Source organism: Lepidochelys kempii, chromosome 4 (assembly GCF_965140265.1).
Source record: "Lepidochelys kempii isolate rLepKem1 chromosome 4, rLepKem1.hap2, whole genome shotgun sequence".
Lineage (NCBI taxonomy): Eukaryota > Metazoa > Chordata > Testudines > Cheloniidae > Lepidochelys > Lepidochelys kempii.
The window spans coordinates 79,972,483-79,995,890 of NC_133259.1; the positions used below are offsets into that span (position 1 = coordinate 79,972,483).

At 43.3% G+C, this 23,408-nt stretch overlaps 1 protein-coding gene across 4 annotated transcripts in view; it reads left to right on the forward strand.

Moving 5' to 3' along the window:
- Positions 1 to 23,408, forward strand: part of SNX25 (sorting nexin 25) — a 148,101-nt gene that overhangs the window by 86,906 nt on the left and 37,787 nt on the right. For 3 of the 4 annotated variants that reach the window (XM_073341842.1, XM_073341839.1, XM_073341840.1), the window contains 3 exons: positions 3,378 to 3,509; positions 6,336 to 6,611; positions 10,686 to 10,841. In XM_073341842.1, the coding sequence (XP_073197943.1) occupies positions 3,378 to 3,509; positions 6,336 to 6,611; positions 10,686 to 10,841 (564 nt within the window). The remainder of the gene's footprint in view (positions 1 to 3,377; positions 3,510 to 6,335; positions 6,612 to 10,685; positions 10,842 to 23,408) is intronic. The other variant, XM_073341841.1, reaches the window with a different exon arrangement.

Here is a 23,408-nt window from a genome sequence, read left to right on the forward strand (position 1 = left end):
CCTGTCTCTTCAAAACGGAAGGATAGTGTAGTGCGAACATAGGGATTCTCAGCAGTATAGGTCTTGAATTGTATGTATGTTGTAGTCCAGTCCTGCAAAATAATCATGAACATTTAGCTCAGTCATAAAATCTACTTCCTTGTCATTTATTGTGATGAATGATGATTAAAATATTGATATTTTTGTTCACCTTTCACTTTTTTAAAGAGCTCCTTTACTGATGCCTTATGAAAAAACTGAATATCATTCATCAGTATTTCTTACCTTATTCTTTATTCACTTGTGTGTTTTCATGCAATCTGCTTCTTAAGATTTAAACTGTCAGTGGTTCTTTTTTTTTGCTTGAAGTCCTAATTTTCTATGGCATCATGACTGACTTGCTGTAGAAATTATTGTACCATGAAGGAATTACAATTTAGGGAGGTAACATGGTCCAGTGGATAGATGGGCCTGAACTGGGAACCGAGCCCTTTGGGTTCTAGTTCCAACTGTCCCAGTGACTTACTCAGTGACCGTAAAAAAGTGACTTCACCCTCTTTGCCTCCGCTTCCCCATCTGTAAAATGTAAATCTTTGTAATCTAAAGATAGAAACACTACGCCACAGAAGAGCTAACTATTATCATTTAGTAAGGTAGAGACCAAGCATGTGTAGAAACTGGTGCACTCTTAAGGAACAAAGATTGTTCTTTCATTTGTATACCTTCTTTAATAAGGAATGAGAAAAGAGATGAAAAACACAATAGACACGTTGAGTTGTTTTGAAGTAGACTATCTGAGATTTCATCAGATCTCTTAAACTTCAAGAATTTTCTCTCGTATTTTTGATAATTAAAAGCCAATAATGATCTTACCTTTGTGATGGATGAAGTGACCGTGCATCTTAGCTAACAATATTTTGCTGTTATGGCATCTTACATCTACAAAGCAGTTTGCAACTAATCCGCTGAACAATTGCTCTGAGGTTGGTTGGTAAGGATTATTCTCATTTTAAAGGTAGGTAAATAGAAGTAGCAAGATTAAGTGATTGTGACACAGAATGTCATTGATGGAGTGATTAGAACTGGGGAACTGATTTGCAGTCCAGTGCTCATTCCCCTAGACCATATTTCTGATCAGTGAAATATTTGAAATCAAATCTAACAACGCACTGTAAATTTAAGACTGAACTGCTTTGGAGGATCATCATTTTTTGTGGTGTTAGGCTGCAGAATGGCAAATCATAATCTAATATGTAAAGTTTCTGACTAGTTTTCTTCTGACATTAAATTATGTCCTTGGCTTGGATTATGCCCCAGAATACTTAGAAGGATCTAATCAGTTGGGACAGTAACGGTTATTTAAATAACAGATAAAATGCACAGTATCTTGATTGCAGGATATTCCAGATGGTTAACAACAACAACGGAATTATTGGAAAGGAACAGTTATTTAAATATTTCATCTTGCCACAGAAATAAAACCAGATAACTGACTTTTTCTAAGTAAACACGGTTAGATTGTTTTAAACACACAGATGTCATTTTGCACTTTCAATTGCTAATTACAAAGGTGCAGTCTTCATAAATAACATTTAAGATGACAACAGCTATGGAGTCGTATGCAAACTCGTGTCAAGCTGACATAACTGCCACTGTGAAAGGGTATTTATTACAACAGCTTGTCCCACAGCAGAGCTATAAATTACTACTTTCAGGTTTTAATGTTTAATAATTGTCCCCATTGCTGGTAATTTTAGCAGACAGGCCAATGATTGGATGAACATAAGAGACTGAATTACTCTTTCCCTCCGGAGGTGGTTCCACCATGTCCGGATCGATGCAGCATTCAGTCTAATTTGCTGCCTGTGCTGTACCAGCTTCTATAGATAATCCTGGAGAGTGACGTGCTCTGTTTTTTCAGCTGAGTAGCTTCACAATTACTGAATTCACACACAATAGAAATAAAAAAAAAAAAATAGAAGGAATGAGTGTCCGTTTTAGGGACTCTAATAGACGAGAACTTTTTTTTTTTTTTGGATGGCATATTCTCCCCATTCACTTCTGAATTCTTGTCTACGTTCTGTAGGATTGCTTGCTTTTTATATCCACGTTCCTTGCTCTTCCATTGCAGCCACTGCCCTTCTAGGTGAAAGAGATTGGAGGGGCTATTTCACTAGGAGGGTGGTGAAGCAAGGGAATGGGTTCCCTAGGGAGGTGTTGGAATCTCCATCCTTAGATGTTTCTAAGGCCTGGCTTGACAAAGTCCTGGCTGGGATGATTTATTTGGGGTTGGTCCGGCTTTGAGCAGGGCCTTGGACTAGATGACCTCCTGAGGTCTCTTCCAACCTTAATCTTCTATGATTCTATAATTAGTTGCATAGCATAGTTAATGAAACAGGCTGTTTGAAATTACTCTGGGTATATTGAAAAAGAGAATAATATGAAAAAAATCATTTTGAAGTTGCTGCTACAGTTAGGACCAATCTATGATTTCTTATGTACCCCAAACTCTCATTGACTTCAGATATAATTTGAATTTTGAGTGTGAAAGCTGCATAGGGTGGCATGGCCCTTGGATGCTCACCTTTAGGGGGAAAAAGTCCTTAAAACCTTTTATCCAGAGGTACTGTGCATTTACTTTTCTTCAAATAGATAGACATAAAATCTGTTATGCGTCCTAATTGGTGGAGGTGGAATTTAAATCTTTGACAATGTGTTGATTGACAATGGGTTCTCTTCCCTGGGAGAGAAATGAATGGTGCACATACCCAGCATATTCTTCTTTTCCTAGTTTGTTCACTGTATGGATACCAGTGCCTGTTCATCTCTTACAAAGGTGGCAAAAGTTATAGCAAATCTTTATTCAGGAAAATCCTCATTCACTAACCCAACTAAAACATGCCTGAGTCCCAACCCTTCATGTAAAAAGAAAAGGAGTACTGAAGAGGGCTGTAGCTCACGAAAGCTTATACTCAAATAAATTGGTTAGCCACTAGTACTCCTTTTCTTTTTGCGAATACAGACTAACACGGCTGCTACTCTGAAAGCAACCCTTTAGGTAGGCTCTGCTGCTTTTCTGTATCTGTAGTACAAGTGTAGTCACGGACAAAATGTTTCACTTGCTGTTAAACTACGTTCAGCACCAGTTTAACTGCACTGCTTAGATGCATGTTGTCAACAAGGGAGAATTTTGCTTATGTAGATGAGATTTGTGTGTGGCAGGCACACTAAAAAGTTCGGCAGTACTGTAACTAATTCAGCATGACCATTTCAGCACGGGGATACATTAACGTGCTTGAACTTTAACTGTTTACGTCAAGTGGTTTGATTATGAATAGTTGTTGATAAATCTCATTTAGTTACTTTTCTGGGTTTTATACTTGATTTCTCCTGTACAGATTCTTCAGTTTGAGGATATTTTGGCCAACCCATCCTACCGAGAGCACTTTCGACTGTACATGGAAAGGATGGACAAGAGGGCTTTGATTAGCCTTTGGGAGTCTGTGGACTATCTGAAGAATGCTAACAAGGTAGAAGTAGTGTGAAGTATATGGGGGCTTGTAAATAAAACTGAATATTTATATGGTGAATTTTGCTGCAAAATAAATATATGAAAAAAATTCTCTGTTAACATTTTCTTTTTTTAGTCTAAGAAATGGAGCACAGAATGGTGCTAGAAATTTCATTATTTCAATCTATTTATGTTGCCTTGGTCTTCTGATAACAGGGCATAATTTAAAAATCCTTTACTTTTTGAACAGAGAGGAGGAAAGAGAAGGAGTTATAAACACAAATGATGATAAAAAGGTCACATACAACAGCCCATTTAAAAGAGACAAAACCAGTATAGCGTTTTTTCTTAACCCACTGAGAAATAATTTTCAGTAATTTATTGACTGTTTTATAGCTGCCCTTATCTTATTACCAAGTAAATTACCATGCAGTACCTTGTCTCGCTGCTCAAAACTTTTCAACTGGATAGCTACTACACCTACACTGTTCCTTTTATGCTACTCCTCCCATTGGGAGTGATGCAAAGCCCATTGAAGAGCATAGGCGTCTTTCCACTGATTTCAGTGAGCTTGAGATCACAAGTTAAAGATACTTACTTTTTCTGTGTGTACTTAAAGAGATTTTTCTTTAAGACCCCTCTTCTGCTAGTTCAGAACACCTTTTGGCTCCAGAGTGATACGAGTAAAGTCATTGAAGTGGCACATTGTAGAACACTGTACTATATCGGATGGGTAAGTGGGTTCAGAAATGGGGGTAGAAAAGTATAATTTAAAACTGCAAGAAGCAGCTCTGAACACTGGACGGGGTAAGTATGCTGTGGACACAGGGAGGAAATATTTTTTGTTTGTGAATATTGGAGTAGCCAGAGGTTTATTTGTGAATATATTTGGTGAAACTTTCTGGATTTCCCTTAGCATGAAATCCAAATTTTCATATTGAACATCAGTTATTATTCATTGATTGTCATGTATTCTCTGTTTAAAAAAACATTTTCATCAAATCAGGGAGCAGAACAATACCTTATCATGACTTAGATGACAAATCACACACTATGAATAAAGAAAAGGAGTACTTGTGGCACCTTAGAGACTAACCAATTTATTAGAGCATAAGCTTTCATGAGCTACAGCTCACTTCCTCAGATGCATATCGTGGAAACTGCAGCAGGCTTTATATATACACAGAGAATATGAAACAATACCTATTCCCACCCCACTGTCCTGCTGGTAATAGCTTATCTAAAGTGATCATCAGGTGGGCCATTTCCAGCACAAATCCAGGTTTTCTCACCCTCCACCCCCCCACACAAATTCACTCTCCTGCTGGTGATAGCCCATCCAAAGTGACAACTCTTTACACAATGTGCATGACAATCAAGTTGGGCTATTTCCTGCACAAATCCAGGTTTTCTCACATCCCCCCCACCCCCATACACACACAAACTCACTCTCCTGCTGGTAATAGCTCATCCAAACTGACCACTCTTCAAGTTAAAATCCAAGTTAAACCAGAACATCTGGGGGGGGGGGTCAGTTTGGATGAGCTATTACCAGCAGGAGAGTGAGTTTGTGTGTGTATGGGGGTGGGGGGGATGTGAGAAAACCTGGATTTGTGCAGGAAATAGCCCAACTTGATTGTCATGCACATTGTGTAAAGAGTTGTCACTTTGGATGGGCTATCACCAGCAGGAGAGTGAATTTGTGTGGGGGGGTGGAGGGTGAGAAAACCTGGATTTGTGCTGGAAATGGCCCACCTGATGATCACTTTAGATAAGCTATTACCAGCAGGACAGTGGGGTGGGAATAGGTATTGTTTCATATTCTCTGTGTATATATAAAGCCTGCTGCAGTTTCCACGATATGCATCTGAGGAAGTGAGCTGTAGCTCATGAAAGCTTATGCTCTAATAAATTGGTTAGTCTCTAAGGTGCCACAAGTACTCCTTTTCTTTTTGCGAATACAGACTAACACGGCTGTTACTCTGGAACACTATGAATAGTGAGCAGTAGAAGATGTGGTCCAAGTGAATGATTGACAATATCCACAGGCTCAAATTTAGCTATTAATCACTCCAGGACCTATTACTAGGGTTGCCCTTTGTATTTTCAAGAGTGATGAGTGTCCTGAGTCATGTTTGTCATTGTTTTTGCCGATGTTCTGTCATCTCATGCTTATACTGCTCCATGGAATTCTGCCCCTATCTGGTAGACATGGGTCACTTGATATACTTTTCAGGGAGATTGTCACATACATTGAGCATTTTCCTTTTTTTTATTTAACCTCTTCCCTCATTTTTTGGTGCAAATTTCATCCCTATGCCCTTTTTGTATACATGGTGAATATGTTTGCGTATTTGTTTTGGTGTTGTCGCTCACTAAATAATTATTAGACTGGTTACAGTCCCATTTTATAAAACAAAAAATGTTCTGCAAAGAGAATTTGTACATCCGGTTAAAGCTAAAAGCTAAGAAACCTGACGCAACTAATTCGCTTTTGAAATTTCAGTTTAGAATGGGGAGCAAAAAGCTGCTATAATATTCTCTTTCCGTCTCAATACAATACAAAAGCTGGTAAAGAGAGGTCAAATTTCAGGGCTTAGTCATTTCCTTGGGTATGCAGACATCCATCATTTTATATCTTGTAAAACTGACTATTCTGCATGGCTGCCCAAGCATGGTAGCTGATATTAACATGAGATGTAGAGATGTGCACTTGCATATTCAGGCACAAGAGACAGCCAGTTCAACCTTCTTTAAATAAAATCCATGAGGATTCTGAGACATGGTCCTCTTTTTACATTTATTTTTCTCTTCTTTCCCCCATCCTACCCCCTTTATTTTCCAGGCTGAAATACCTCAACTAGTGAGTGAAATTTATCAGAATTTCTTTGTGGAAAGCAGAGAAATCCCTGTGGAAAAGTCACTTTACAAAGAAATACAGGAAAGTCTTGTGGGCAATAAAGGCATTGAAGTTTTCTACAAAATTCAGACTGATGTTTATGAAACACTAAAGGACAGGTACTACCCCTCCTTCATTGTCAGTGATTTATATGAGAGGCTGATCAAGAAAGAAGAAGAGAGAATTGCAGTTCAGTTGACTTCTGAGGACAAGGATGAAGTGGTGAGTCAAATCTATAATTCTTGCTGCTTTTATTACCGGAGGATGATCTGAGTGAAAAGCTAATGAGTACTTCCTATTCTCAAGCTTTGTGTTTATTTTACTACTTTCTCAATCTTTGTTATTTATATCTCGTAAGCTATTCCACCAAACACCACAAAGTTGATCATATTCATTTTTTTCAGTTTTTACACAGGTCTCTAATAGTATGCATATAGATAGCAAAGAGGCACTTTGTCTTGTCTTCGGTTCCAGGGATGCAAAGTGTTTGTACTTGATGAAGGAAGGATTTTCCTCAGCTCTGCTAAACTATTGAGAAGTTGTTTAGTCTCTTCTGAGAAGACTTGAAATTTCAGTGTTACCTTTGTACTTCATCGGTACAAAGAACAATTTGCATTCTTTTATCCAAGAAGAGTAGCTGCAAGCATGTCTATGCTTGGATCATCACTAGGGTGCATGGCATTTTTAAACCAATATACAAATGCAATACGATTATGATAATGGTAAACCTTGCCATTTAATTTTTAGCTTTCATTTTGACATATCTCCAGTTGCTTACATGCTGGGTGTTCCATATTATGATCACATAATAAAGCGTGTTCAACATATGGCAGGGGGTTTAAAAAGATACTACCCTTAACAATTAACTGATGATTTCTTTAACATCAAATGGAGCAAAATGACTGACTGGTTGAACTTTGTTAAAGTAATTAAGAGCTTTTGAGGTTTGTAAAAGCTTTCAAATACCAACCTTTTCATACTCCATAGTGAGCATGTCTATCCTTCTACTCTTTAGATCCTGAGCATTTTGTTCTAGATATCAACTTGCAAGCTTTGCCTTTTGGTAAAGGAAGTGAAAGATGAGTTTTCAATTATTTATTTTGTTTTGTTTTCAGCTGTTTACTGTTTAAGTTGGCTTAAACAATTATTATTTCAATCTGGAGTTTGTACTAATCACATATATTGATAAAACTAAAGTAAATTGAAAGGAGAGAAGAAAACAATTGTCTACATCTTCTATAAACTAACTTCCTCCCCAGTGAGCTCTAATCTATAAAGCCTCAAACCCCTACAGAATATATGTACTGAAAGCAGTAAAAAGGGAGTGGGGGGGAATGATGCTCAAGAGCTTATATAGACCATGTCTTAGATGAAAAGAAAATATTATTGTGTATTCATAATCTTAGTGATTTTTATTAATTTACCAAAGAAATTAACTTTTAGGCTATATTAGAGGATAAAGCTGAAAAACAAAAAGTACAACTTGACTTGGAGATATTAAAGATGAAGTTCAAAATACTATAAGACGACTTTCCAAAGGGAAGCTCTCCAGGGCCAGATGTCTTTGCAGGCAAGTTCTGTAAATCTTTTCAGGAGCTAGATCAGAGGCACTTATTTAGCTACACTTTTAACCAAGGATCTCAAAGCACTCCACAGGCATTAATGAATAAAGCCTAACAACTCTCCAGCAAGAGAAGGACTAATATCTTTGTTCTACAAGTGGGTAAACTGAGACACAGAGAAGTTAAGGGAATTGACAAAGGTCACACTGAGAGGCAGAACTGGAATTAGCACCCAGATATGCTGACTCGCACTTCGCAGTCCTAAACACTAGGAAACAGTAACTCAGAATCTGAGGTTTTCCGATTTAATATTTAAATATGATTGAAAGGTCTTCAAATGAAACTTTGGATTCTATCCATCCCTTGTCCTCCACAGATGGTTTTGAGAGGCAAACTATCCTAGGGAAATACTTCAAACACACAGTTTTGTAGCATGTTCCCTCTTTTAATGTTTGCTCTTTTGTTAAATGGGTTTTTTTTCTTGATAAGGAACTCAAGGTTCCTGTTTCTCTTCCTGTTATTCAGCTATGTATATTCCAAATCATAGGGAGACCAAAGGCACCTCAAAAATGTGTCCTTCTGAGCCTTGCAATCAATAGGTGTTTCAGGAAACACTGACTTATTGCCCAGAAATGGCAAAGTATTAAAAAAAAAAAAAGTTGTGTGATTTTGATTTCCTTATGTATGTTATCTAGAACCTGACACAGATAGCATTTTCCCTAAAGAAACTTATACAACATTTCAAGAATAGCTGTTGGTATTTTTTTTTTGGTCAAATAACATTTATTTTGGACTCTCCTACAGTCGTCAGCACTTAATTCTTCAGCATTACCATCAGTTATCTTTCCTTTAAATCCTTGAGGGAATATGTGCAGATTTTGAAGGCTGCACTTTGGTCTTTGCACATCTCATTCCATCTATCAGCAACTCTGCAGTGTGGATAAAGATTTTTTTTTAAACTGTTTGTCACAAATTGTTAATGAAGAGTGTACAATTAGAGCACTTCTCTCTAATACAGCAATGCTAATTGCTCTACAGTGAGCCACAAGGGGCTTTGAAAGGAGCATAAGAAGAAGTGAATCTTGTCTGCAGAAGCTTTCACAGGCTTTCAGATATGGGGGGAAATAATACTGTTGGCTCATGGTCCTTCAGTTTCATGTATAGCAAATGATGCAACTGAGAAATCATTTTCCTCTGGCATAGTTATATTTCTGGAGGGTTTGTTTTTGTTAGCAGAAACTTATGGCTTGATTAACACCACTACAAACCCCCCCCGCCCAGTGGTGCTCAGTTCCCATGAGGGTGTGGGAGCCAGGGGTGCTTGGCACTTCTGAAAAATCAGGCTGAAAGGTTTCGTTACGTATCTTTAGAGGCAGAGCTGTACTGTGAGGGGAGGGCAAGAGGTGCACCGTCCAGCTGACCCATAATATCTCCGGAGATGATGGCGGAGGGAAGTTGCTGGACAGTGAGTTTGTTATAGCTGTAGAACAGGTAGAGCGAGCTCTCCCCTTCTTCCACAGTTGCCACTCTTTTGCACTAGTGCCAGCACATAGGGAGGAGTGGGGCAGTGGCCCGGCCTGTGTCACAACCAAGACATGCTCCCTGGGGTCTCCAGTGCTTCTGGTATCACTGCCTGGACTTCCCTTGCACTTCCCACCTGCAGTCATCTTGTAGTTCTCCTTCTGAGGGCTTCTTGCTGACTCCCCAGTGCACCTGTGTTGAAGTGGCCATATATAAATATGTGTTGGAGTGGCAATATATTTCCACCGTCTTCAAGACTCAGAGCTGCAGTATTTACTCAGTGTGTGGCTTCGAATACTAATTATGACCACCAACTTGTATTCTGCTTTTATATTCCAAATGTTGAGTCTTATTCTCACTTACAATAAAGCCACAGTTTAAAGTCCGTTTATACTATCAGAGCAGCCTAAATGGGACATAGTGTAACTGAGACTAAGGCTCTTTGTCAGCTTCTTACTGCTACATTACATGATAGACGTGGAAGTAAAAATAAGAATCTATTATAACTTTTGCACCACATGCCCTTTTAGTCTGGGATTTGTCTATACCAGTGGTTCTCAGACTGTGAGTCGGGACCCCAAAGTGGGTTGCGACCACATTTTAATGAGATCGCCAGGGTTGGCTTAGACTTGCTGGGTCAGGGGCTGAAGCCAAAGTCGAAACCCTACTGTCTGGGGACGAAGCCTGAGGGCTTCAGCCATGGGTAGTGAGGCTGAGATTACAGGCTGAAGCCCTTGGGCTTTGGCTTTGGCCCCTCCATGCAGGGAGGCAGGGATCTGGCGGGCTCAGGCTTCGGTCCCCCCTCGTGTAGTAACTTTTGTTATCAGAAGAGGGTCACGGTGCAATTAAGTTTGAGAACCCCGGGTCATAGAATCATAGAATATCAGGGTTGGAAGGGACCTCAGGAGATCATCTAGTCCAACCCCCTGCTCAAAGCAGGACCAATCCCCAATTTTTGCCCCAGATCCCTAAATGGCCCCCTCAAGGATTGAACTCACAACCCTGGGTTTAGCAGGCCAATGCTCAAACCACTGAGCTATCCCTCCCCCCCAACCACTGAGTGACCCACTGAGGGTCTATACTGAGATTAATTGTTTGTTGTACATAGATATAAAGTGCAAATAATGAAGCATGCATAGCAAACAGGTAACAGATTTAACTTATTTTGCATCAGTGACATAGACTTTTTAATAACTAACATTTTTATTTCTAGAGCCAAGGTTGTGAAGACGTTATTGATGAATGCAGCGCAAGAATTAATGAACAGGCAAATTATGCTGTAAATAAACTTCGCCAGCTAAATGACAAACTTGAATATAAGAGACAGGCTCTTAATTCCATATGTAATTCACCAAAACCTGACAAAAAGGTAATGCTTTCAGTAGTCTCAGTCTGAATTTATTTTACTTATTTGCATCTGTGATACCAACGGGGTGTTAGCTATTTTTCAGACAAATATAAAGACAAGGTCCCTGCTCTAAAGAATTTATAATTTAAAAGAGCGTCAGAGCCACTGCCATAAATATTTCAAAAATGAATTTAAAAGTCTCTTGTTCTTCATGATTTATAGTACACTCTTAGAACCCTGGAAATGTTTCCCCAATAGGTTTTTATCCTCTTCTGTTTTGCAAATACAATTTCTTCCCTACATCTGTATCTGCTTCTTCCAATTGAGTTGTTATAGCAACCCAAGCCAACAAGGCGGTTCTGTATACTCTTCCTCGTTGCTGCTTCAAAAGCATTACAGCTCTGGGGATCAGATCTGTCAGTAAACTTGCACGCTCTCTGCTGGCCCTGCAGGTACAGAGCACAATGCCTTATAGTTACTGTAGTGGTGATAGGTTTACTTAATCTTAAAAAAATTATCCAAGAGAGTGGCTAAATTCCTTTACAAGGAGCTATTTAGAATTCTAAGGGCATTATTTCACCAGACTGTAGTCATTCTAAGATAGGTGAAACCCCTACAGTATTGGGACCAAAATCATAACCTAGCTTTTTGCTCTTTAGAATATGTTACACCATTTGCCCAAAAATGATTATTTTTAGAAATGGGCTGGGATGGTGAATCTGGATTAGGATCTGGCTAAAGTTCAGGTTTAAAGATGATTTAGTGCTGTAGTGCAGCTATGACTGAGTCAAAATCTTGAGTTCTTGTGAGATTTTGTCCCCAAACAGTGGATGTCTTCTGAAGTCAAAACTTGCAAAACTCCCACAATTTTGAGCCATTTCTCCTTCTGATGAGATCTTTTCCACACTGGGGAAGGTTCAGATGTAGATACTCAAATCCAAATGTCCTTCTCCCTGGAAATTTCAAGGGTAGTATTTTCAAATTCAAGGTAATAGTTCTGATCCTTTACTGACTTATTTTGGTGAGGATTTTCTTTCTTTTTAGCCTTTTGTTCCAGTAACTGTGGCCACAGAGTAGAAAGGATATAACAGAAGCTGATGCTGTGTTGAAGGTCAAGTGGTCTGATTTTTTCTTCAGAGATGCTGAGCATACACAGTTCATGCTGAAATCAATGGGAGCTGCAGTTTCGCAGCTTCTCTGAAAATCAGGCCACTGCTATATTTAATGAACAGCAAAAGGAAATTATTGGTTGAAATATTAACAAAACATTTCAGTAAGTTCTTTCCTCAACTCTTTTAAATTGGATGAAAATCAGCAATTCTTAATTTGAAAGATGAAAGAAATGAGGGATCCAACTCTTAAAATGTTGAAATGAATCTCTCTAAGGATCAGAAAGGGAGAACATTTTAAAAAAAGTAGATAAATAGTTTAACCCTTTAATTTTTCAGTGCATTTAACTGACCTTTTTAAATGTTTGTAGTCTGGGAGAATGGCCTGCAGATTTTAAATGACCTTTTAGATTTTAAATTACCTTTAAAAAATCTAAATCTGCCACTCAGTTGTTCATTTTCTTTCTGTGCAAATCACTGCTCTCTTTGTGGGATCTATACAGAAACAACATGTGAACTCATCACAGGTTTGTAGCACCAATAAATTTATATGCTAATTCCCCAGTTGGTGTTTCTATCCTCAATGATGAAAATAGAGAAGAAAGGAGCTGTTAATTTCAGATCCATCAGAAATGTGAAGAAGGGATTAATGATTGCAAATGGAAAATAGCAATCTGTAGAGAGACCTCTTCAGATGTCTTGGAAGCATATTAAAAACAGCAGAGCTCACACAAAAATATAATGCTAAGCAGTGTTTGGCAGTGTCCTTTTAAAAATAAAAAGCACTGCCATGCAGGGTATCTCAACCATTGTCTTCAGTTATGTCTGTGTGGATTCCACTGTAGTTATGCATGTGCCTCATGCATGCAAGATCAGAGTCTTCTGAATAACAATGTCCAGTAGGGCTGTGCATATGCCCTGCGCCACCTTCCCATGCTTCCTTGTGAGCATAAAGGGAGGAGTTGCCATGTCCATCCCTCAGTTCCCTCTTGGCACCCATGGTAGCAAGACACCAACACAGCGGTGTCTGACTCACCACTCTCTTTAGTGCTTCATTCTTCTCCTCAGCTTTGGCCTGATTGGACTCGGAAAGGACAACAGCCCCGTACAGTGGAGTAAGGCACTTTGCGTCAACCTCTGCACACGGCGCACTCCAAACCATGATTATTTAAATGCTTCCTGTGTTGTGATGGACTAATCCCACTCACAGCTGCTGCCTGGGCGAGAGCCAGGTTCCAGACAGATGCAGAGCTTGCCATTCCTTTTTCTCCAAGATGTGTAAGTTCAGGTAGAGTCTGTGAGAATCACTTTTGAACTGGAGGAAATGGCAACGCCTAACAGGAGCAGAAGAAGCCATCCTTGGCTCGTGCCTCCTCCAGCAGACACTTCATGCTGGGATCCAGCAGTGAGAAAAAGCCAAAAAGTTACAGAAGGCACTGGCACTGAGATCCCTGGTGCCAGCAGCCCTAGTATTGGCAGCCTTGATACAAGTAGCCCCAGCATCAACCCCAGAACCCACGGACCCAATGCCAAAGACCATCACCAAAAGGCAGGCCAACATGGAGCATAGGCAGTAGCATAGCTCTGAGCATCATTCTGGGTTGTCTTGAATGGAGGGACATAAACACCAGTCCATCAGAGACAAATCCTCTAAGCTCTTCAGTGGTTCGAGGGCTGGAGGGTTGAGTTCGACTGCAGTGTAGAGGAAGAGCTGGAGAAGAGGAATAGTCCAATACTGACCTTGCCACCGGCATCGATGCTGGCACTAAGGATTTATCCTATCATGGTTCTGAGATACATTTTGGAGGCGGAATGCATATTTCCACTCAAGACATCATCCACACCAAGACCATTGCTGGCACTGGATTGCCCTACCCAATGGTGCCACCATTCAGTATCACCTTTGCCATCCCACTCGTTCTCACTGAAATGAAGCTGGGATGTGTCTCCCCTGCATTCAGGAGGGGATCATGCAGGAGGCAGTGGAGGCTCCTTGTTTAGGGCACAAATACAGGCAAAACGCAAGGGGCAGTGGGGTGGGTCATTCTCAATTTCAGTGCCTGATAACTTCATGGTTCTCCAGGATTTGCTGACCCAGATCACTGAGACCCTGAACACTGAAACCTTGGTAATCCAGGAAAAGTCCTGTAAACTCTTTGACCTCCTGAGCTCCTCATCCCCAGCCAGGATTGCCCTCCTCATCAATAAGGGTATGTGCAAGCTAGTGAAGTGACTTTGATAGACTCCAGACACAGTTTGTTCTTCATCTAAGAGGATTTGAAAGAGGTACCAGGTCTCACAAAAGGATTTGAGGCATTTCTATATCCAGGTCCCCAGTGGCATTAGTGGTACAGGGTCAAAAAAAAAAAAGTGGTCTGCAAAGTGCATCTGAAAAGAGGACACTCAGAAACTGGAACTCTTCAGGCACAAGGTTTAGTCCTTCATCTAACTACAGCTCTGCATTGTGAGCTATCAGGCCTTGTTCTTGAAATACATTTTTCTCACCTGGGAGATAGCGGTCTCCTTCCTTCCAAAAATCTCACAAGATAGTAGGGATAACTGAGAGATCATGAAGGAAGGCCAAATGGTCACAACGTCTGCCTTCCTAGCTGCTGTGGATGCTTTGGACACAGCTGCCACATTGATGGCCTTGAGGGTCACCATGAGATGGGCCTTTTGGTTTCAAGCATCCAGCATTACTAAGGAGATGCAGTGCACCATAGAGGACCTGCCCTTCTAAGTGGTGGATCTCTTCAGTAGCCAAACAGATGATGCACTCCACTCCCTTAACAGTTCTAGGGCTATGTTATGTTCACTAGGGATGTACACCCCAGCCCCCTACAATAAGCCACAGTAATAATCAACCCCAAGTGCACAAGAGAGCTCTCTCCTCTTCCCAGACTAGTTAAACAGAGTACCCTTCATGAAACCTGGTACTCCAGGAGACAATTGTCATCCTCTTCTTTTGTCATGTACCCAGCACCATTTCAGAGGCAGAAGGTTTGGCAGGAATGTGGGATCCACACTGACACAGTATGGTTACCTACCCCATAGTAACTGGGTCTTTGAGATGTGACCCACCCTGCTTTTCGGAGTCCTCAGCTACCATGGGCTTTGAATTGTGAGGGAGCTGTGGGAAGGTCGCAGCCACTCTACCCTTCATACCTTCACATGAGAGTCCAGAGGGGGCCCGGGTGAATGTGATGAGGGTGTGGAAATAAAAGGATGACGTGACTAGTTGGTGGGAGAGGGCGATTTGAGTGGCAGTGTTACTGATGTATGCTTTTTGGGGGAGGAAATGTGATAAATGGGAATATGTCATTATTCTTTCCCTCAGCCTTCCAGACTCCTCTTGCAGATTCCCACTTCCCCTTGCTCTAGAGCAGTGGTTTTCAAACTGCATGTCATGACCCAGCACTGGGTCACGGAATGTCAGGCACTGGGTCGTGGCAACTCTGGTCAGCATTGCCGACCAGGCCGTTAAAAGTCCCATTGGCAGTGCTGCCCAGCTAAGGCAGGCTAGTCCCTAACTTTTCTGACACCGCGCTGCGCCCTGGAAGCAGCCAGCAGCAGGTCTGGCTCCTAGGTGGGGGGCAGGGGCCCACGGGGCTCCGTGCACAATGGGAGCTGGGTGTGTGTGTCTGCGGGTGAGACCCGCGCGGAGCTGCTTGCACACCCTCACCTAGGAGCCAGACTTGCTGCTGGCTGCTTCCAGGGCACAGTGCGGTCCACAGTGCCAGGACAGGCAGGAAGCCTGCCTTAGCACCCTCACTGTGCTGCTGCCTGGGAGCTGCCCGAGGTAACCCATGCCCCAATCCCGTTCCCCAGCCCTGAGCCCCCCCAAACCCAGAGCCCCTTCCTGCACCCCAAACTCCTCATCCCCAGCCCAGAGCCCACACCACAGCCCGGAGCCCTGACCCCCTTCCACACCCCAAACCCCTCATCCTCAGCTCTGTTCGGTCGCAGGCATCAACAGTTTTCTTCAACTGGGTCGTCAGAAAAATATTTGAAAACCACTGCTCTAGAGTGCCCCCTAAGGTTCCTCTTCTGCCTCCTATCTTATCTCTAAAGTCAAGCCCCATAAGTTATGTCTGTGCAAACTCAGAGTCTAGTGTATCAGTAACTAACTTGTCACTTGTCAAGCAGAGCAGCCAACTGCTCTTTGATGTTCCTGAGTTATAAGCAACGGAATCTAGGGCATTATCTAAGACCTAGTAGCATGGCAGAATGAGAGGATACGGCAGGTAAAGGCAACTGCTAGGGCTGGTTTAAAAATTAAAGTGGTAGGGAGGTGAGGAACCCAGAGATTTCAGAGGAGGTGATGGGCAGCAGTGGCTGAATGTTGTTCTTGTTAGGTTTGTCCTGGCTTTGAAAAAACTACTGGCATATTTAGACTAACTGAGACAGAGTCTGACTTTTGAAACCAGGACTATCTATTTAGCAACATAAAGGGAATTATGTGAGCACAAATGTGTCAGGATTAATAAATAGTATCAAATAATGTCAGGACACGAAGACCATTTAAGTCTATGGGAGTTTTCCTAATACCTGAAAAGTGTTACTACCTCTTTGGATTAATATGAAGTTTTAGTTACCATGCAACAGAGCCCTCCAGCCCACTCAATCAAGAGTCTGATGTTTGTTCTGTCCCCTTCACAGATCATAGAGTATCAGGGTTGGAAGGGACCTCAGGAGGTCATCTAGTCCAACCCCCTGCTCAAAGCAGGACCAATCTCCAACTAAATCATCCCAGCCAGGGCTTTGTCAAGCCTGACCTTAAAAACTTCTAAGGAAGGAGATTCCACCACCTCTCTAGATAACGCATTCCAGTGCTTCACCCCCCTCCTAGTGAAAAAGTTTTTCCTAATATCCAACCTAAACCTCCCCCATTGCAACTTGAGGCCATTACTCCTCATTCTGTCATCTGCTACCACTGAGAACAGTCTAGATCCATCCTCTTTGGAACCCCCTTTCAGGTAGTTGAAAGAAGCTATCAAATCCCTCCTCATTCTTCTCTTTCGCAGACTAAACAGTCCCAGTTCCCTCAGCCTCTCCTCATAAGTCATGTGTTCCAGTCCCCTAATAATTTCTGTTGCCCTCCGCTGGACTCTTTCCAATTTTTCCACATCCTTCTTGTAGTGTGGGGCCCAAAACTGGACACAGTACTCCAGATGAGGCCTCACCAATGTCGAATAGAGGGGAACGATCACGTCCCTCCATCTGCTGGCAATGCCCCTACTTATACATCCCAAAATGCCATTGGCCTTCTTGGCAACAAGGGCACACTGTTGACTCATATCCAGCTTCTCGTCCACTGTAACCCCTAGGCCCTTTTTGCAGAACTGCTGCCGAGCCATTCGGTCCCTAGTCTGTAGTGGTGCATGGGATTCTTCCGTCCTAAGTGCAGGACTCTGCACTTGTCCTTGTTGAACCTCATCAGATTTCTTTCGGCCCAATCGTCTAATTTGTCTAGGTCCCTCTGTATCCTATCCCTCCCCTCCAGCGTATCTACCTCTCCTTCCAGTTTAGTGTCATCTGGAAACTTGCTGAGGGTGCAATCCACGCAATCTTCTAGATCATTTATGAAGATATTGAACAAAACCGGCCCCAGGACCGACCCTTGGGGCACTCCACTTGATACCGGCTGCCAACTAGACATGGAGCCATTGATCACTACCCGTTGTGCCCGACAATCTAGCCAACTTTCTATCGACCTTATAGTCCATTCATCCAGCCCATACTTCTTTAACTTGCTGGCAAGAATACTGTGGGAGAGCGTATCAAAAGCTTTGCTAAAGTCAAGGAATAACACGTCCACTGCTTTCCCCTCATCCACAGAGCCAGTTATCTCCTCATAGAAGCCAATTAGGTTAGTCAGGCATGACTTGCCCTTGGTGAATCCATGCTGACTGTTCCTGATCACTTTCCTCTTCTCTAAGTGCTTCAGAATTGATTCCTTGAGGACCTGCTCCATGATTTTTCCAGGGACTGAGGTGAGGCTGACTGGCCTGTAGTTCTCAGGATCCTCATTCTTCCCTTTTTTAAAGATGGGCACAACATTAGCCTTTTTCTAGTCATCCAGGACCTCCCCCGGTCGCCATGAGTTTTCAAAGATAATGGCCTATGGTTCTGCAATCACATCCGCCAACTCCTTTAGCACTCTCGGATGCAGCGCATCCAGCTCCATGGACTTGTGCTCGTCCGGCTTTTCTAAATAGTCCCAAACCTCTTCTTTCTCCACAGAGGGCTGGTCACCTCCTCCCCAGTGCAGTAGTCTGGGAGCTGACCTTGTTCGTGAAGACAGAGGCAAAAAAAGCGTTGAGTACATTAGCTTTTTCCACATCCTCTGTCACTAGGTTGCCTCCCTCATTCAGTAAGGCGCCCACACTTTCCTTTACTTTCTTCTTGTTGCTAACATACCTGAAGAAACCGTTCTTGTTACTCTTAACATCTCTTGCTAGCTGCAACTCCAGGTGTGATTTGGCCTTCCTGATTTCACTCCTGCATGCCCGAGCAATATTTTTATACTCTTCCCTGGTCATTTGTCCAATCTTCCACTTCTAGTAAACTTGTTTTTTGTGTTTAACATCAGCAAGGATTTCACTGTTAAGCCAAGCTGGTCGCCTGCCGTATTTACTATTCTTTCTACACATCGGGATGGTTTGTCCCTGTAACCTCAATAAGGATTCTTTAAAATACAGCCCGCTCTCCTACACTCCTTTCCCTCTCATGTTATTCTCCCAGGGGATCCTGCCCATCAGTTCCCTGAGGGAGTCAAAGTCTGCTTTTCTGAATTCCAGGGTACGTATTCTGCTGCTCTCCTTTATTCCCTGTGTCAGGATCCTGAACTCGACCATCTCATGGTCACTGCCTCCCAGGTTCCCATCCACTTTTGCTTCCCCTACTAATTCTTCCCTGTTTGTGAGCAGCAGGTCAAGAAGAGCTCTTCCCCTAGTTGGTTCCTCCAGCACTTGCACCAGGAAATTGTCCCCTACAGTTTCCAAAAACTTCCTGGATTGTCTGTGCACCACTCTATTGGTCTCCCAGCAGATATCGGAGTGATTTAAGTCTCCCATGAGAACCAGTGCCTGCGATCTAGTATCTTCTATGAGTTGCCGGAAGAAAGCCTCGTCCACCTCATCCCCCTGGTCCAGTGATTTATAGCAGACTCCCACCACGACATCACCCTTGTTGCTCACACTTCTCAACTTAATCCAGAGACTCTCAGGTTTTTCTGCAGTTTCATACTGGAGCTCTGAGCAGTCATACTGCTCCCTTACATACAGTGCAACTCCCCCACCTTTTCTTCCCTGCCTGTCCTTCCTGAACAGTTTATATCCATCCATAACAGTACTCCAGTCATGTGAGTTATCCCACCAAGTCTCTTTTATTCCAATCACATCATAATTCCTTTACAGATGGCTGTTTCCACACAGTGAAAAGATGAAAGTTTAAAGGTGAACTGCAAACTTTAAAATGAAAGTGAAGTTTATGTGCTGAATAACCTGATCACTAGAGCATTCAGCCAAAATTTAAACTAAACTTAAAATAGTCCTTCAGATCCTCCATGATCTGTTCGGTGAGCAAGGAGTATTTCACAGAGAAGAAAAAAGTACTTCCGGTTAAAGATGCTCTCCACATGAATTAGGCTTCATATTTATACAAACACTGGTTTACAGAACAAAATATCACAAAAATGTTTCTGTTGAGTTAAACACCCACTCAAAAATTCCACTTGACACTTGTTTGTGTTTGGAATTATTCTCCCAGGTTGTTTGCCTCCCAAAAATTGCAGTTTAGGGCTAGTTTATGAGAATCAGAAAGTAAAACTCATCCATCCTATTTTTGTTCACTAGACTGTGAGGAATGCAAAATGTGAACAAACAGTATAAGGGTATGTCTACACTACGAAATCAGGTTGAATTTATAGAAGTCGGTTTTTTAGAAATCGGTTTTATATATTCGAGTATGTGTGTCCCCACAGAAAATGCTCTAAGTGCATTAAGTGCAGTAACTCGGCGGAGCGCTTCCACAGTACCGAGGCTAGCGTTGACTTCCGGAGCGTTGCACTGTGGGTGGCTATCCCACAGTTTCCGCAGTCTCCGCTGCCCATTGGAATTCTGGTTTGAGATCCCAATGCCTGATGGGGCTAAAACATTGTCGCGGGTGGTTCTGGGTACATATTGTCAGGCCCCCATTCCCTCCCTCCCTCCGTGAAAGCAAGGGCAGACAATCGTTTCGCGCCTTTTTTCCTGAGTTACCTGTGCAGACGCCATACCACGGCAAGCATGGAGCCCGCTCAGGTAACCATCACCCTATGTCTCCTGGATGCTGGCAGACGTGGTACTGCATTGCTACACAGCAGAATCAACCCCTTGCCTTGTGGCAGCAGACAGTACAGTACGACTGGTAGCCGTCCTCGTCATGTCCGAGGTGCTCCTGGCCACGTCGCCCAGGAGCGCCTGGGCAGACATGGGCGCAGGGACTAAATTTGGAGTGACTTGACCAGGTCATTCTCTTTAGTCCTGCAGTCAGTCCTATTGAACCTCAGGGATTAAATTTGGAGTGACTTGACCAGGTCATTCTCTTTAGTCCTGCAGTCAGTCCTATTGAACCGTCTTATGGTGAGAAGGCAGGCGATATGGATTGCTAGCAGTCCTATTGCACCATCTTCTGCCGAGCAGCCATGAGATGTGGATGGCATGCAGTCCTTCTGCACCATCTGCTGCCAGCCAAAGATGTAAAAGATAGATGGAGTGGATCAAAACAAGAAATAGACCAGATTTGTTTTGTACTCATTTGTCTCCTCCCCCGTCTAGGGGACTCATTCCTCTAGGTCACACTGCAGTCACTCACAGGGAAGGTGCAGCGAGGTAAATCTAGCCATGTATCAATCAGAGGCCAGACTAACCTCCTTGTTCCAATACCAAGGCAAGCATGGAGGCCGCTCAGCTCACTTTGGCAATTAGGAGCACATTAAACACCACACGCATTATCCAGCAGTATATGCAGCACCAGAACCTGGCAAAGCAATACTGGGCGAGGAGGCGACATCAGCGTGGTCACGTGAGTGATCAGGACATGGACACAGATTTCTCTGAAAGCATGGGCCCTGCCAATGCGTGCATCATGGTGCTAATGGGGCAGGTTCATGCTGTGGAACGCCGATTCTGGGCTCGGGAAACAAGCACAGACTGGTGGGACCGCATAGTGTTGCAGGTCGGGGACAATTCCCAGTGGCTGCAAAACTTTCGCATGCGTAAGGGCACTTTCATGGAACTTTGTGACTTGCTTTCCCCTGCCCTGAAGCGCATGAATACCAAGATGAGAGCAGCCCTCACAGTTGAGAAGCGAGTGGCGATAGCCCTGTGGAAGCTTGCAACGCCAGACAGGTACCGGTCAGTTGGGAATCAATTGGAGTGGGCAAATCTACTGTTGGGGCTGCTGTGATGCAAGTAGCCCACGCAATCAAAGATCTGCTGATATCAAGGGTAGTGACCCTGGGAAATGTGCAGGTCATAGTGGATGGCTTTGCTGCAATGGGATTCCCTAACTGTGGTGGGGCCATAGACGGAACCCATATCCCTATCTTGGCACCGGAGCACCAAGCCGGCAAATACATAAACCGCAAGGGGTACTTTTCGATAGTGCTGCAAGCTCTGGTGGATCACAAGGGACGTTTCACCAACATCAACGTGGGATGGCCGGGAAAGGTACATGACGCTCGCATCTTCAGGAACTCTGGTCTGTTTCAAAAGCTGCAGGAAGGGACTTTATTCCCAGACCAGAAAATAACTGTTGGGGACGTTGAAATGCCTATATGTATCCTTGGGGACCCAGCCTACCCCTTAATGCCATGGCTCATGAAGCCGTACACAGGCAGCCTGGACAGTAGTCAGGAGCTGTTCAACTACAGGCTGAGCAAGTGCAGAATGGTGGTAGAATGTGCATTTGGACGTTTAAAGGCGCGCTGGCGCAGTTTACTGACTCGCTTAGACCTCAGCGAAACCAATATTCCCACTGTTTTTACTGCTTGCTGTGTGCTCCACAATATCTGTGAGAGTAAGGGGGAGACGTTTATGGCAGGTTGGGAGGTTGAGGCAAATTGCCTAGCTGCTGGTTACGTGCAGCCAGACACCAGGGCAGTTAGAAGAGCACAGGAGGGCACGGTACGCATCAGAGAAGCTTTGAAAACCAGTTTCATGACTGGCCAGGCTACGGTGTGAAAGTTCTGTTTGTTTCTCCTTGATGAAACCCACTGCCCCTTGGTTCACTCTACTTCCCTGCAAGCTAACCACTCTCCCCTCCTCCCTTTAATCATTGCTTGCAGAGGCAATAAAGTCATTGTTGCTTCACATTCATGCATTCTTTATTCATTCATCACACAAATAGGGGGATGACTACCAAGGTAGCCCAGGAGGGGTGGGGGAGGAGGGAAGGAAAATGCCACACAGCACTTTAAAAGTTTACAACTTTAAAATTTATTGAATGCCAGCCTTCTTTTTTTGGGGCAATCCTCTGTGGTGGAGTGGCTGGTTGGCCGGTGGCCCCCCCACCGCGTTCTTGGGCGTCTGGGTGTGGAGGCTATGGAACTTGGGGAGGAGGGCGGTTGGTTACACAGGGGCTGTAGTGGTAGTCTGTGCTCCAGCTGCCTTTGCTGCAGCTCAGCCATACACTGGAGCATACTGGTTTGGTCCTCCAGCAGCCTCAGCATTGAATCCTGCCTCCTCTCATCACGCTGCCGCCACATTTGAGCTTCAGCCCTGTCTTCAGCTCGCCACTTACTCTCTTCAGCCCGCCACCTCTCCTCCCGGTCATTTTGTGCTTTCCTGCACTCTGACATTATTTACCTCTACGCATTCGTCTGTGCTCTGTCAGTGTGGGAGGACAGCATGAGCTCAGAGAACATTTCATCGCGAGTGCGTTTTTTTTTCTTTCTAATCTTCACTAGCCTCTGAGAAGGAGAAGATCCTGTGATCATTGAAACACATGCAGCTGGTGGAGAAAAAAAAAGGGACAGTGGTATTTAAAAAGACACATTTTATAAAACAGTGGCTACACTCTTTCAGGGTAAACCTTGCTGTTAACATTACATACATAGCACATGTGCTTTCGTTACAAGGTTGCATTTTGCCTCCCCCCACCACGTGGCTACCCCCTCAACCCTCCCCCCTCCCCGTGCCTAACAGCAGGGAACATTTCTGTTCAGCCACAGGCAAACAGCCCAGCAGGAACGGGCTCCTCTGAGTGTCCCCTGAAGAAAAGCACTCTATTTCAACCAGGTGACCATGAATTATATCTTACTCTTCTGAGGATAACACAGAGATATAAAGAACAGATGTTGTTTGAACGCCAGCAAACATACACTGCAATGCTTTGTTGTACAATGATTCCCGAGTACGTGTTACTGGCCTGGAGTGGTAAAGTGTCCTACCATGGAGGACGCAATAAGGCTGCCCTCCCCAGAAACCTTTTGCAA